The sequence below is a fragment of the Sordaria macrospora genome, chromosome 3, assembly GCF_033870435.1.
Source record: "Sordaria macrospora chromosome 3, complete sequence".
Taxonomy (NCBI): domain Eukaryota; kingdom Fungi; phylum Ascomycota; class Sordariomycetes; order Sordariales; family Sordariaceae; genus Sordaria; species Sordaria macrospora.
This window is the reverse complement of record NC_089373.1, coordinates 1,336,393-1,350,956: the sequence shown is the minus strand read 5'-3', so window position 1 is coordinate 1,350,956 and position 14,564 is coordinate 1,336,393. Positions and strand designations below refer to the sequence as shown.

General features: G+C 51.8%; 2 protein-coding genes across 2 annotated transcripts; both read left to right on the top strand.

Moving 5' to 3' along the window:
- The first annotated feature begins 1,474 nt into the window (after window positions 1–1,474).
- Window positions 1,475–6,604, top strand: SMAC4_01836 (uncharacterized protein). Its single transcript, XM_066089660.1, has 6 exons — window positions 1,475–2,842; window positions 2,934–2,958; window positions 3,144–3,161; window positions 3,273–3,412; window positions 3,565–6,156; window positions 6,229–6,604. Exons 1-6 carry the CDS (start codon window positions 2,475–2,477, stop codon window positions 6,305–6,307), a joined length of 3,222 nt encoding a protein of 1,073 aa, XP_065946426.1. The 5' UTR covers window positions 1,475–2,474; the 3' UTR covers window positions 6,308–6,604.
- A 1,958-nt stretch (window positions 6,605–8,562) lies between these two features.
- On the top strand, window positions 8,563–13,824 carry SMAC4_01835 (uncharacterized protein). The gene is made up of 4 exons (XM_066089659.1): window positions 8,563–9,460; window positions 9,541–9,970; window positions 10,048–11,193; window positions 11,255–13,824. The coding sequence occupies exons 1-4, from the start codon at window positions 9,183–9,185 to the stop codon at window positions 12,434–12,436; spliced, it is 3,036 nt and encodes a 1,011-aa protein (XP_065946425.1). The 5' UTR covers window positions 8,563–9,182; the 3' UTR covers window positions 12,437–13,824.
- The last annotated feature ends 740 nt before the right edge of the window (window positions 13,825–14,564 follow it).

Below are 14,564 nucleotides of genomic sequence, written 5' to 3'. Positions count from 1 at the left end.
AACAAAAAGGGACCGTTCTAGCACATCTCTGTCAGCGAAATAGGACGGGAACTGATGATGGTTAAAAGTTTCGATAGTGGACATTGTGGAAAACGTCGTGTTCCCGTCTGACAGTAACGAAGGCCTAGAGAAATCCATTGGTGATCTTGTGGCTTTTCAAGGTGGAGGACAGAGAGGAGTCGTGAACGGGGTTCTGGGAGGAGTCCGTGGTGTGGAGGATGTCGTTGTTGGTTTTGGAGCCAAGGGAGATGCCGTCCCCCGGATTTCTGTGATGACGGGCAGCATTTCCCAGTTGGGGACGTTTCGCCGGCGGACCAAATCTCGGGTGACGATGATGGGGGCTCAATGGGGTTCGATGTGGGCACAAGGCTCCCCTGGAGAAGTATTGCCTCTTTTGCCGCACTCATCTCGAATGCTCATAGTGTCGTTGTGACTTGTAAGCAGAAGTCAAACCCAAAATAAAGCACGGAACACTTGCTCTTGTTATGTTAGCTCGCGAGGCTCGTTATAGTCAGGTCCTACTAACTAGCGATGGCTGAGTGAGTCCGCAAACAGGAAACCACCCGACTGCATCGAGGAGACAGCATGGAGCCACGAGGGCACCACGAGGCAAGAGACATTGGCGCATTCTGATGTCAATGTCAATGTCACCGGGAACCTCGAGTGACATCCAGCTGATCCACGATATCGGACCAACAGCAGAAGGCTTTCGTCTTGGTATTCGTTTCCTTATGTTGGAGTTCTCCGGGCAACCGTCGAGAATATGGGGTAGAAGCAAAGTACCTGTCACATAAAAAGCAGGGAGTCCAAACTGGTCCCCTTTTCACATGCAAAATAGGTAGAAGAGTCCCACTGCCCCATTCATGACAATGTCTCTGAGGGGTCCCCTCCATTCATGCGAACAGAGGCACGAGACACATCCTGAAGTTGAACAATAAGGAAGACTCAAAAACATTGTCTGTCATTGTTGAGACGACTGGGGAAGTCCTTGTAGGTTGGGCCGGATGACATTTTATGGAGTTCCATAACAGAGCCCCAAAACCCCAGAGGTCCACACTGTATTTCTCATCGGCTGTTATGTTTCCGTGCCTGTACCGGTAATGTACATTGAACGCTTCCATGAGTTCACACCTGCGAGAACGGAAAGATAGAATGATAACTCGCGCAGAACTAATGCGAACAACTGCGGGAATTTCTCCGTTCTCTGTAGACTTATTAGTAAAAGCTTTTGCGACGGGTAGCGTGCAGTCACAGAGGTTCGATATGTGCCAAGTTCCGTACATGTTCATAGGCCCCGTCCAGAGCAGCCCCCCTCGCCAGGCCGTTTTCGCGCTAGCAAAAGTGAGTCCGCTCAATCCGGGGATGACACTATGGCAGCGGTAGGCCTGCAATTCCCCTGTGCTTGGCCGCCTCAGCTCCCCCGGTCCTCTGCTGACAGTGACGGCAATTGGTACAGGTCGCAATTGTTTCTCGCATCGGAATGTTCCCGCATCTGCCTTCCATACCTACCTACCTTGTTACTCCTCCAAAATCCCTTCCCACTTCTCCAATCCCCAGCTTCTTCACAAAGAAAAGCAAAGGAGGAACAAGCGACGAGTCCAGGGCAAGAACGGAACGCCCTCGACGCCCTTGTTCACGTACGATTCCTCTCACCTTTCCGAATCTTCCCCTTTCCCATACTTACCTTACCTACCTTGGCCTCGACCATCTCCAGTCCCCTGACCGTGGACAATAAAATCGACCTTGGTGCGACTGTGAACGCGGCCGCATTCGATCGATTTCCTGATATTTGAAACCGTATTCGCAATAGGAAGCTGCTACACCACATACAACCATCTTGTTGCGCAGCCTTTAAGAACCACCTCCAGCCAAGTCTAGGATACGAGACACGTCGGCTCTTCTGGTTCCCAAACCCCATCTACCACCCTAGAGATATAGCTTCCACTTTACGCCCACGTTGGACGATACCTGGTCCCGCCTGTCATCCCAGACACACTAAGCTCCGCGGCGTCCGAAGAGGAGCTCCTACGCCTCGATTTAGCGACCTGGTGGATAACTCGATCAGTCAGTCTCTCGTTGACGAACGGTACCTTCGAGAAAGCGGCGATCTCTGGTGGCGGCACACACGATACATCATCCAAACGAACTGGCTGGAGACGCGAACGTCCAAGTCATCCACAACGGTAGCAGCACCTAGTACGGAGTACGGAGTACGGCGTAGCACGGCAACACCTAGGTCCAGAGGCTGGGCAGTTCACGCCAGTGATAAACGAACCACGTCGATCGCATCCGGGCCCCCTCCCGTCCCCAAGAAGCAGCAACGCAACCACCACCGACAAGCGCAGCTCTTTCAACACTGAGCGCGACTAGCCATCTTCCCTGCTTCAACAGCCCATAGACGATTGCGTAACACCAGGCTTCCCCTCGTTTCGCCTCGAGGAGGGCGCAAGTGTATTTCCCGTTACCAGACGCAAATGGACATTGACACGGCCAAGGGAGCAACAATGGCTGCGACAGCGCCAGCAGAGAAGCCGACAATTGCTTCCGCCCCTCAGCAACAGCAACAGCAACAACAACAGGAACAACAGGATTACCAGCGGCAGCAGCAGCAACAGCAACAACAAAAACAAGGACAACCGCAGCCGACTCGACAACAAGTAGTTCAGCCAAAGCAGCAACCTCCACCGCTTCAACCACAACCGCAATTCTCACAATCGCCGACTCAGTCGAGAAATTCGCAATCGCAGTCGCCAGCACCGTCGCAAGCGCAATCCCAGGGCCAGCAGCCGCCATCGGCGTCGACAGCCACGGGCACATCAACCGGCCATATGAGTTTCAGGAGGTTGGTGCATTCCGGATTCCGGCAAAGACTGGGGAGGATAACGATCAGGAGCTCATTTTAGCTGACATGTCATCTTTCGAATGGAAAAAAGACAACGAGCCTCTCGAGCTTGCGAAGTAAGTTGCAAATGTGTATCTTATAAGTTCCTGAGGTCTTCTCCCTGCAATGTGCCCCAAAAGATAAAAGGGCAGACCACTGGCGGGATGCGACTCATTGCGCCGCATTTCAACCTCGAGCCTCGGCTCAGGAGCTATCGCGTTATCTCTCGTGCGAAACCTAGGCTAACCACCCGTCTTTGTAGACTTGTCATGCCCGTAAAGTACGACGCTTTTTTTTTTAAACAAAGCTTCCCAACCAATTGTCAAACCTCGGATCTGCCATATCACTTGTTTTTGAGTGGACATGGATGCTCACATCATGTCTATTACAGGTTCGCTGCGATGCCGCAAGCCTCGGTGTTCCGTGCACCAACTGTGTCGCCTTCTCCATCGAATGCCGCATCCCAACCCCCAAACGCAAGAAGACGGCCGCCCAAAGCACCACCACTGCCCCATCCAAGGACTCGGACAGGTACCTGCTTATTCTCTTGTTTCTTCTTGTTATTTGATTTTCTTCTGTTCCTTGCTTTCTGCCGACCACCTCCCCCTTCTTCCTGTTTTCGTCACATGTCATTCATTATCTGTGGTCTGCCTATGTTTGCAAACAACTAACACCCATCCCAGTGAGCGAGGAGATACCGAAGAACGGTCGCCGCACCAGGCCGGCACAAACAACACATTCCCAGCCGGCACCCGACCTGCCGCGGCCTATCACACCCAAGAGGGAACACCGACTACATCCGCCAACGTCGAGGAACAGGCGAAAAAAGAAGAGTACGATAATGCAACTCTGGCCAACTACATGAACCTCGTCATGAAGCCCAAGTTTACCAGAGCACCGATCACAGAGGCGGGGAGGGTAGCCTATATGGGCGAGTCCTCCAACCTCACCCTTCTCGTCCATGACCGCCAAAGCGACTCGGATGTGGTACACTATCCACTGCCGGAAAATGTACGGGGCAACAAGGCCAGGCTGTCAGAACTGGACAGTACCGAGATTGAAATCCTTCATCAGCGAGGCGCTTTCCTGCTACCACCACGGTCTCTGTGCGATGAGCTTATCGAGTCGTACTTCCAATGGGTGCACCCCATAGTCCCCGTCATCAACCGGACCAAGTTTATGCGGCAGTACAGGGACCCCAAGAACCCACCGTCGCTGTTGCTGCTGCAGGCCATGCTTCTCGCCGGTTCTCGAGTCTGCACCAACCCCCAACTTATGGATGCGAATGGTTCTGCAGCGCCTGCCGCTCTTACCTTCTACAAACGAGCCAAAGCCTTGTACGAAGCGGGCTACGAGGACGATCGCGTTACCATTGTCCAGTCACTTCTCTTGATGGGCTGGTACTGGGAAGGCCCTGAGGATGTCACCAAGAACGTCTTTTACTGGAGTCGTGTTGCTACCATTGTCGCACAGGGCTCTGGCATGCACAGGAGCGTCGAGGGCTCGCAATTGAGCAAAGCCGACAAGAGGCTATGGAAGCGTATCTGGTGGTCACTGTTCACAAGGGACCGATCAACAGCCGTTGCGTTGGGACGACCTTGCCACATCAATCTGGATGACTCGGATGTGGAGATGCTAACGGAGGACGACTTCATCGAGGACGAGCCGGATTGCCCAAGCGACTACCCACCGGATGAGACCCACGTCCAGTTCTTCCTGCAATACGTCAAGCTGTGCGAAATCATGGGACTGGTCCTCTCTCAGCAATATTCTGTTGCCTCAAAGGGCCGGGGAAAGAATGCCATCGATCTGACGCACAGTGACATGGCTCTTGCCGACTGGCTCCAGAACTGCCCAAAGATCGTCTATTGGGAAATGCGGAACCACCACTTCTGGTCTGCGTTGCTTCATTCAAATTACTACACCACCCTATGCCTCCTGCACAGAGCACACATGCCACCGAGTGGTTCTCACAGGTGGCCTGATGACTCGCCCTATCCATCGCGCAACATCGCGTTTCAGGCGGCAGCTATGATCACCTCTATCATTGAGAATCTCCAGTCTAACCATCAGCTGCGGTACTGCCCTGCGTACATTGTCTACAGTCTCTTCTCCGCGCTTATCATGCACGTATATCAGATGAGGTCGCCAGTTGCCTCCATTCAGCAAGTTACGCAAGACAGAATACGGACGTGCATGGCCGCTCTGAAAGACGTTTCCAAGGTCTGGCTTGTGGGCAAGATGGTGTTTACCCTTTTTGAATCCATTCTTGGAAATAAGGTTCTGGAAGAAAGGCTTCAGAAGGCGGCGGGCAAGAGACACCGTCGGATGCAGCAAGGTCTTGCTCATCTGGAACAACATCATCAGCATCAGCAGATTCAACAGCAGCAGCAGCAGCAGCAGCAGCAGCAGCAGCAGCAGCAACAACAACAACAACAACAACAACAACAACAACAACAACAACAACAACAACAACAACAACAACAACAACAACAACAACAACAACACCACCAACAGCAACAGCAACGTGTACATGAACAGAAGCGTAAATATGATGAGATGGCCATTGATTTCAGCGTCAACACTCCCCAGCCCCAAGAATCCTATGAGCGCTCAAGGCCACAAACGCCAAGTCTGACGACCAAGACGGAGACGACGCCCAGCACGATGCCGCCCCCTGTCACGTCACCCAATAATCAGAACGGTCATCGTCCTCCGAATGATGCGTTTATGGGCGGAACAGCTTCGAGGCCGCACACTCGACCCGCGACGCCGTTCAATCCATCCTTCTCGGTCCCAGCCACTCCACCAGATCTGTACCTGGTGACGAGAAACTCGCCCAACCTGTCACAAAATATCTGGGAGAATTTCCAGCCCGACCAGCTCTTCCCAGAAAGTACCAACATGCCGCTCTTCACTCACTTATCACCTACCCAACAGCATTCCAGCCTGGATCCCAACATGATGCAAATGCCAAGCGGGCTTCCCAATCAACCCATTGAATATACACAGGGCGTGAAGCGCAACCTGGCCGGCAGTCCGTTGCCAAACAATAATAGCAATGGGTTGCTGCAAGCAGGTGGAGGCATGCCTGGTCAGGGCCAGGGTCAGCAGGGAGGATATGGAAATAATAATACTAATAGCTTCTGGAACACCAACTTTGACGGGCAGATGGGCGGCAATGGGGCGAATGACGGGCAAAGCCCGAGTGACAGTTGGAGCAACAGCTCGGTGCAGGGACAGCCTGTTCCGTCGACGCTTAATGTTGAGGATTGGTAGGTTTTCGTTTATTGATGCTGCATCAAGTTCGGATGAAAGCAAATGCTAACATGGAATGAAATCTATAGGTTCCAATTCTTCGGGATCAATACTGACCCATCGCAGGGATTCAATCTTGACATTCCAGAGCTGATGAGGCAGTTGTAAGGCTGGTCGTGGCCCATCTCATGTTGAGGTTGCAGTATGATGACGATATGGTAACCACCGTCCACAAAATGGATGGCGCCGAAGTGGAATTGGATAAGGCATAGGCTAGCTACTTCTGTCACTGTATCTTTCAGCATGTTGAAACAAGCATTCTTCAACAAGACATTCGAAGGGAAACACGACTACGGTACTCTTTGCTGGATATGTATTTGATGAAGTTTTACAAGCGAAAACCGGTATAGAAACTTTTCAAGGAATTTGCAGGAAATGGAAGCAAAGCATACGAAGGGAAACATGAAGCCTCGAGCGCGTTAAACGAAGACTGTGAAAGTGTGAATAACCTCAATCAACTCAGTGACCCAGCCAACCCTTGTCATGGCGCTTCTCTCACTCACATGATCAACGCAACCCACAACTCAGATCAGCGCTTCCTTTGATCGTGCTTAAACAAATCTCTAATTTGAGTCACAGTGGATATAGATTCCATTTTAAGGGTCGACTTAAGGCCAAGCACATTTTTGTTTTCATTCGCTCATTCGTTTATTCGCCCATTCGCTCACCCTTTTTGACAAACGCTGACTTTCTTTCTTTCTGCATCGGCAAATGATGCACTTGCTGCTGGCCGCATTTCTGGCCGCACATCCGTCTCCGTCTCCGCCTCGAGGCGCGCGCCGCCCTCGCCGCACCTTGTTTTCACATCCATTGAATTTCGTTGAGGTAGTGTGGTCTAAAGGGCAATACCTAACAATGAGGGGGAAGCAAAGAAGGGGTCACAGTATCCGACCGTGACCGACCAAAATCAATCATATTTCATGCAAGCCTCATCCCCGGAAGCACCATCCAGTACCGACCAGTACCATCCATTGAGCGCGCGCTTCTGGAGAGAGTGCGAGAAAGGGGTTGTTGACCAATTATATCGTGGAGCAACCCCTTTGACGGGGATGGGGGTGGTTATGGGTTTAAGTATGTAAGTATGGTTGCGGTTACCATAACACTAAAAGATGTAAAGCCTCCCGGTGTCTTTTTTCTCTGTTCTGTTCAGAACCGATGGTGATTCGCAGTTATATCGGTCTTCTGTTGTGTGTCCCGCCAACAGTCAGTTCCTAATCTTGAAGATATTCGAGAAGGACGGGAGGCACGGGCAGTTACCGAGGCTTGCTGATGATGGATGATCTTGGCTGACCTGAGGCAACGAAAGGGGCAGATACATACACGTGTGTGGGCAATAACAAAGCCGTGATATTGATGGATCCCAGAGAGAGCTTGTGAGGGCTGCTGTTTCTCACGACCTGTCGATCGCCAGCTGCAAGATGTGATGTGATAGTGAAAAGAGAACACACCCCCAGGGGCAGTTAGTAGCGCAGCGCAGCGGGGTCTTCCATCGTCTCTTCACATCTGCTGTGAATGCAGCTGTCTTGAAGGTGATGGCACATGGAAAGAGATGAGGTTCGGTTAAGTTTATTCATCACTCATACCGTATCTTCCATTTCACTATCCTTCATCCTGACTTGGATTCTTGTCTTGTCAAGAGGGTCGTCTAGGTATCTTTCTTCACAATGAGAAGAAGTTGGCGGAAGAAGCGCGTCTAATGAAGGCGAAAAGAGGGGTAGGGCGGTCAAACCGTTGGGGGGCCACTAACAAATAGTGGGCGTTTCTTAGCCGCCGGCTTTGTATCTTTGTACCACACCCGTCCTGTACGGGTACCCGAATCACATTGGAGGATTTGTTTCCGAGGAGATTTAGGACCAGGACAATGATTGATTACATCGAGGTTATGAAGCACCGACCGAGATGGATGGTTTGTCAGGATTTATGAACCTTCCTCTCTGGTCTTATACTGGAGCCGCTTCTCCCCTTTGTTTTTTTTTACAGTCGACTTCCACTTGAACTTTTCGTTCCAGAAAACTTGGAAAAGCTTCAATCATAACTCAAATGCTTGCACTTCATATTGATCTTTCTCATCAACATCCGAGAAATATGCAGGTCTGAATCACAGCTGGAGAGTTCCCGGCCGGTGACGGGGGACGTGAAGCTATACGGGACCGTCTCCGTAGTTGGGTGGCTCCTTCCCCGGCAGCTGCCGCCCGCCCTATCACGCCCATTGCTGCCCGCCTATCAATGACCTGTCGAGCTGTGTACTTATAACGTATAACAGGGCCTGGAGGTGCCGCCCATTCGCTCATACGATGAGCGAGACCAAGACAACTTTGGAGAAAGTTGAGGTGACCATAAATAATATCGGATTTGTTCCATTTCATGCAACAACGCCTTTGTGTCTTGTCTCGTCAACCGTTGTCGTCGCTAGCTTAGTGATCAAGCCACCCGGCCACCTTTGGAGGCCCAAGCAGCAAAGTTCGCCTGCGTTGTGCCTGCACCTCACCAGTTCCCCGGATCTCCCCCTCTCCCCAAAAAAGTAAAAAGTCCACACCGTGGTTCTCGACTTCACGGCCCACCCTAGCACGACCAGGCCAGGCCACCATCAACGCTCATCACCACAGCAGGGCTCAGAGCAGGGCAACCGCCGTCCGCAAAGTACCAGGTACCCCTCCGCCGCACGCGAACTCTGACGACACAAGCTGGGCTGTTACCCAAAGCCTACACGAACACGCAACTCTGCCTCTCACAAGTTCCATTGTAGTCGACCACCAATTCCGCCTTTCCCCCAGTCTGTCACATAGCATCGGCAAAGTAGGCTTTGGAAAGCAGCATTCGTCACCCAGGACGACAACACGACGACGGCTACAAGACTTTGGATTCCAAGTCGCAGGACCAGGACTTCCGTCTTGTCTTGTCTTGTCCCCGCATTCCCGAATTCCATCGAGCCGTTTCTACCGAACCGAGACGCCCAATCCCCAGCCGCCCATAATCGCCCAACATGGTGCAGGCGCCCATGATCTCGGTGCCTCTCAAGGCCACAAACGAGATCGACTGGGTTGCTCCCCTCAAGAACTACATCCAGAACACGTACGGCGATGACCCGGAGCGCTACGCCGAAGAATGCGCGACCCTCAACCGGTTGCGCCAGGATATGCGAGGCGCCGGGAAGGACAGCACGTCCGGAAGGGACCTGCTCTATCGCTACTACGGGCAACTCGAGCTTTTGGATTTAAGATTTCCGGTGGACGAGAAGAACATCAAGATCTCATTTACATGGTATTATTCTCTCCAGCACGGCTAAACATGATCAATGCGGACGGGACACGTCGGTTTCTAACTATCGGCTGATTCTCTAGGTTCGACGCTTTCACCCACAAGCCCACAGCGCAACATTCGCTCGCTTTCGAAAAGGCCTCCATCATCTTCAACATCTCCGCCGTTCTATCCTGCCATGCGGCACACCAATTGCGAACCGAGGAGGCGGGACTCAAGACGGCGTACCACTCGTTCCAGGCCTCGGCCGGCATGTTCACCTACATTAACGAGAACTTCCTCCACGCGCCCTCTTCGGATCTTAGCAGGGAAACGGTCAAGACACTGATCAGCATCATGTTGGCTCAGGCGCAAGAGGTCTTCCTTGAAAAGCAGATTGCTGATCAGAAGAAGAATGGTCTGCTTGCCAAATTGTCTAGCCAGGCGGCTGCTCTCTACGCGCAGGCTGTTGAAGGTGTTCAGGAAAACGTCACCAAAGCCATTTTCGAGAAAGTTTGGCTGTCTATGGTCCAGGTATGTTGTGATGGCATCATGTTCGGTTCAGAAAGGATGCGGAGCTGAGGGCAAGACTGACAACAACGAAACAACAGATCAAGCTCAACTTCATGAACTCGCTAGCTCAGTACTACCAAGCCCTCGCCGATGAGGATGCCAACTCGTATGGCGTAGCCATTGCGCGTCTCGAGATTGCCCAGAGCCTTGCCAAGGAAGCGAACAAGATGGCACACGGTTTCCCTAGCTCAGTGCCCCCGAACTCGAATCTGACCTCCGACTGCGGACACATCCTGGCAGATGCGACCAAGAGACACCTCGCAACAGTCAAGGAAAAGCTGGAGGAACTCAACAAGGAAAACGACATGATCTACCATCAACCTGTACCTGCGGAGGCCAGCGTTACACCAGTCCCCAAGCTGCCGGCTGCGAAACCGATTCCCGTCAGCGAGCTATACGCCGGCCAGGACATTCAACGGATTACTGGCCCCGACCTTTTCGCGAAAATTGTACCTCTTGCGGTCACCGAATCGGCTAGCTTGTACGATGAAGAGAAGGCCAAGCTGGTGAGAGCGGAGACGGAGAGAGTAGAGACCGCAAACAGCGAGATGGCGGCTAGTTTGGATTATCTCAGACTTCCAGGCGCTCTTCAGGTTTTGAAGGGAGGGTTCGACCAAGATATCCTTCCCGACGAGGATTTCAGGACGTGGTGTGTGGATGTCGCGGACCACGAAAATCCCCACAAGATCTTCGAGTATCTTCATACCGAAAAGCAGGCCATTTCAACGATACTGGATAAGAGCAGCAGACAGTTGGATATGGAGGAAAGCGTGTGTGAAAAGATGCGGTCGAAGTACGACGCGGAATGGACACAGCAGCCGAGCTCAAGGCTGACTACGACGCTCAGAACCGACATCAGGAGGTACCGGGAGGCTTTGGAGGTGGCAGCGAAGAGCGATGGGCAACTTGCGACAAAGCTTAGGGCCAACGAAAACGAGTTGGACGAGATGCGCCAGGCCGCGTCACATGGAGAGATCGATGAGTTGTTTCAGAGAGCGGTCAAGAAGCTGCGAAAATCGAACCCGAATAGCCCTGCCACCGTCGAGCCGAATCTCTTGGATGCCGATTTTGATGACGGTGGCCCGAGTGTGGTTGAGCAGATCCAGAAGGTGGAGGATATTCTGAAGAAGCTGAGCTTGGTGAAGAAGGAGCGTTTGCAAGTACTACAGGATCTGAAGGCAAAGGTATGAAATGAATATCATGGTAAAGTCGTATGTGATTGATTAATGGCTGACAAAACAATAGGCACACAGCGATGATATCTCCCAAATCCTCATTCTCAACAAGAAGTCGATTGCGAACTATGAGCAACAACTCTTCCAGCAGGAACTGGAGAAGTTTAGGCCTCATCAGAACCGCCTCGTACAAGCATCGCACAAGCAGGCTGCTCTTATGAGGGAGCTTACAGTGACATTCAACAACCTCCTTCAGGATAAGCGAGTTCGTGCCGACCAAAGCCGATACGAGTCGGTACAGAGATCGCGCGCCTCCGTTATTAACAAGTACAAGCGTGCCTACCAAGAGTTCTTGGACCTTGAGGCGGGTCTGCAGAGTGCTAAGAACTGGTACAAGGATATGCGACAAGAGGCCGAGAGCCTAGAGAAGAACGTAGAGGCTTTCGTCAACAACCGTAGAGCTGAGGGTGCCCAGCTTCTCAACCAGATCGAGCAGGATCGGGCCGCCAACAAGAGCTCGCACGCCGCGATGGAACAAGAGCGGATGAAGAACCTCATGGAGCGCTTGTCCATGGACCCATCACCGACTTCCCCTAAGCCTTCATCGGGATCAGGAGGCCGCCCTACACCTGCTCCCTTGTCGTTCGCTCCTGCAGCTGTCTCCAACACGCCATTGACAGCCTACCAAAAGGCCAACTTTTCTACCCAGTATCCCGCCTCGCCGCCAGCTACGCAGATTGCCCATAACCCAGGGCAACAACAAGGGCCATACCAACAATATGACCCCAGCTCCCTCGGCCGCATCCCCGGTCCGGCCTCCCCACCTCCCAACCAAACAAGCTTCAACATTGGTCCCGGCCGCCACCCTGCCTCTCCGCCGCCGACGCAAACCTCCTTTGCCCAGTCTCGCCCTTACAGCCTGACGACGTACGGCAATCCCTCGGCACTGAACCCTCAGGGTGGGCAACCTCAACCGCCGCAACAATCGCAGCCCGGAGGATACGTCCCTCCAGGCTTCGTCCCACCTCCGCCACCGCCGGGACCCCCACCGCTGGGTCCTCAGCAGACGGTGCATTACGGCGGAAACGAGTATTATGCTGGTATGGGAAATCCGGGCATTGGAAGGCCTGGGTCGGCGCAGCAGGGACCGCAGGGGCAGCAAGGGTGGGGTCAACCGCCACAGCAGCAGCAGCAGTATCAGCAGCAGCAACAGGGAGGTGATCCATGGGCTGGGTTAAGTGCTTGGAAGTGAGGAGGGTGAATTGGGTTGTTTGTGTGTGTAAGTGTTGGATGGAGAGTGTAGCGGTACTTAACAGCGTATGGGGTAGGGAAGGATATAGGGATGAGCAAGAAAGTTAGCCGAGCGGTAGGCAGTGGTCATTGGTTATTATTGGTTATTAGCAGGAGATTAGACAGAATTCATTGGCAGCACTTTCTTTTCCTGTTCGTTAGTTCAGGAAGCTTATTGAAGTTCGCTGTATGGGATTGACGAGAAGGGCGGAATTATTGAAGTCGAGATATGGGGGTTTCTCTCCTTTTTCGCATTATTCAGCATGGCTTTGGAGTGGTGAGCCGCATGTGCGTATTGATCTTCATTTGCCATGGCTCCAAGCTGCTGCATGGCCTGTCACGAAGAAACTGGGAACAGGGGAAGTGGGTTGGTGAAGGCCTGGTGTGTAAAGTCGACAGGCACGAACAACCGGGTTGTGCAAGGAAGGAGCTTCACTTCATATCGTACGGCCCGCCCCGCAGTGGCTGAACCGTGCCTACAGTACCTTATGGACGGTGATCTTGCCGGGTGATCTAGATCCAAGGTGCATTTCTCGCCCACATTTTTCGGACGTGGTTAGGGAAATTGCAGGCTGAAACTCCTATTCGGATACTGGGGGCATCATGCAAAATCTGCATTTTGACCGTTAAGGTGAGTGATGGTTCTTCTTTGTTGGTCTTTTTGTTACTTTCCTTCCGAATTTCGTTGTGAATGGAACTCGTTTTGTGATAAAATGCTCACCCTCGAAGCGACACTAGATCAGGCGTTCGGATTCGACGTGTCGATTTGTTCAACATCCAGGTTCAGTAGGCGACTAACCTTCCGGCCTTGATACTTGCTGTGGTAGTTAGCCTTGTCGGACCGCTGGCTACCCTGGTGCTCTTTTGGAGGTGGTGGGAGTCATGTTGGGAAGGAAGTTCTCTTTGTGTCCTCTGACCAGCAGCGAAATCTGAAAGAATGAGAGTGGACGGTCTGTTTGAAGGTTGTAGTAGTAACGCTTCGGTTGATGAACTGGCTGAGTATTTCTGTTGTCAATGTCAAAGGGCTGCTAGAGGGGGTGAACCGAAGATACATTATATGGTGTGGGAAATGGTGGAATGGGTGGTGGTGGTGGTCTTTCCTTTTGTGGTTATCCACGCGGAGAAGGGAGAAGGTGATTGTCAAGGAAAGAAGGGAGGGCTGCTGCAATGAGGTAAGGTATTCTGGGAAGAAAGGAAGAAATGTGAGAGAAATTCATGTTGAAACATGGTGCACAATCCAATACCGACTTGCTTGTTAGCTCAAGGCCTCGTGTCAACTTCCCTGGGTGTTTTTGTATTTAATTCATACGTCTCTTTCTGTGATTGAGGCCTGATCAATCTTCAATAAGCCAATTTCCAATTTGCATATGTTTTGAACAACTCTGTTAATGCGTTATAAATCCGTACACACCTTAGGCATTTCATGTATGTGTTTAAATCATTTTCGTATGTCCTCGCACGGCCTTGAATAGCTCGGGATACATTTTGTCCAAAATATCAAGTGTAACTTTTCAGTAGTAGATTGTCCACTCCACGAGATCATCATCGAATTCGAACCTCCCTAGTCTCAAGATCATACAACATATTGCCGGAGTCTGAATAAAAAAAGTTCTCCGTGATGAAGGTACTGGCCAGACGCTCATAAACCAGGCCGTAAAAGTAGGAAACGATAGGTCCTCACTTCATCCGGCATTGTTTTCCATGTCCTATGTAACAGCAGAAGTAGCAAACTGCTGAGGATTCTCCCTTCGCCTTCGTCAACGTGTTCAGGAGGTAGGAATACGCTTTTATCCTGGAGGTGAACAGGCGATGTAAATCTCCAAGAAAATGTATTTCGTACGAATTCATCCGTATTCTCTTTGCAGGTCAGCTCCACGTTAACCACCCTGCCCGTCAGTACCAGGTAAGTGGGAATCTTCCCAGAATCCGACAGCTCTGTGATTTGTAGATGATCCGTCGTCCAGTTCATATCCTTGCCATCAATGCAAACCTTTATGGGTGGCTGGATTAGACAGTCGCTTTGGTCATAGAAGAGATGGCCAAAATACTTGAACCCCAGGCACTCGCATGCGAAATCATATTTTTTGGTT

Bases quoted from the DNA above. Each gene is read 5' to 3' on its own strand.
- SMAC4_01836 (XM_066089660.1), top strand. From the start codon at position 2,475: ATGGACATTGACACGGCCAAGGGAGCAACAATGGCTGCGACAGCGCCA. The intron at 2,843-2,933 runs GTTGGTGCATTC...AATGGAAAAAAG, and splicing joins GGCCATATGAGTTTCAGGAG to ACAACGAGCCTCTCGAGCTT. The intron at 3,413-3,564 runs GTACCTGCTTAT...CACCCATCCCAG, and splicing joins CCATCCAAGGACTCGGACAG to TGAGCGAGGAGATACCGAAG.
- SMAC4_01835 (XM_066089659.1), top strand. From the start codon at position 9,183: ATGGTGCAGGCGCCCATGATCTCGGTGCCTCTCAAGGCCACAAACGAG. The intron at 9,461-9,540 runs GTATTATTCTCT...CTGATTCTCTAG, and splicing joins ATCAAGATCTCATTTACATG to GTTCGACGCTTTCACCCACA. The intron at 9,971-10,047 runs GTATGTTGTGAT...ACGAAACAACAG, and splicing joins TTTGGCTGTCTATGGTCCAG to ATCAAGCTCAACTTCATGAA.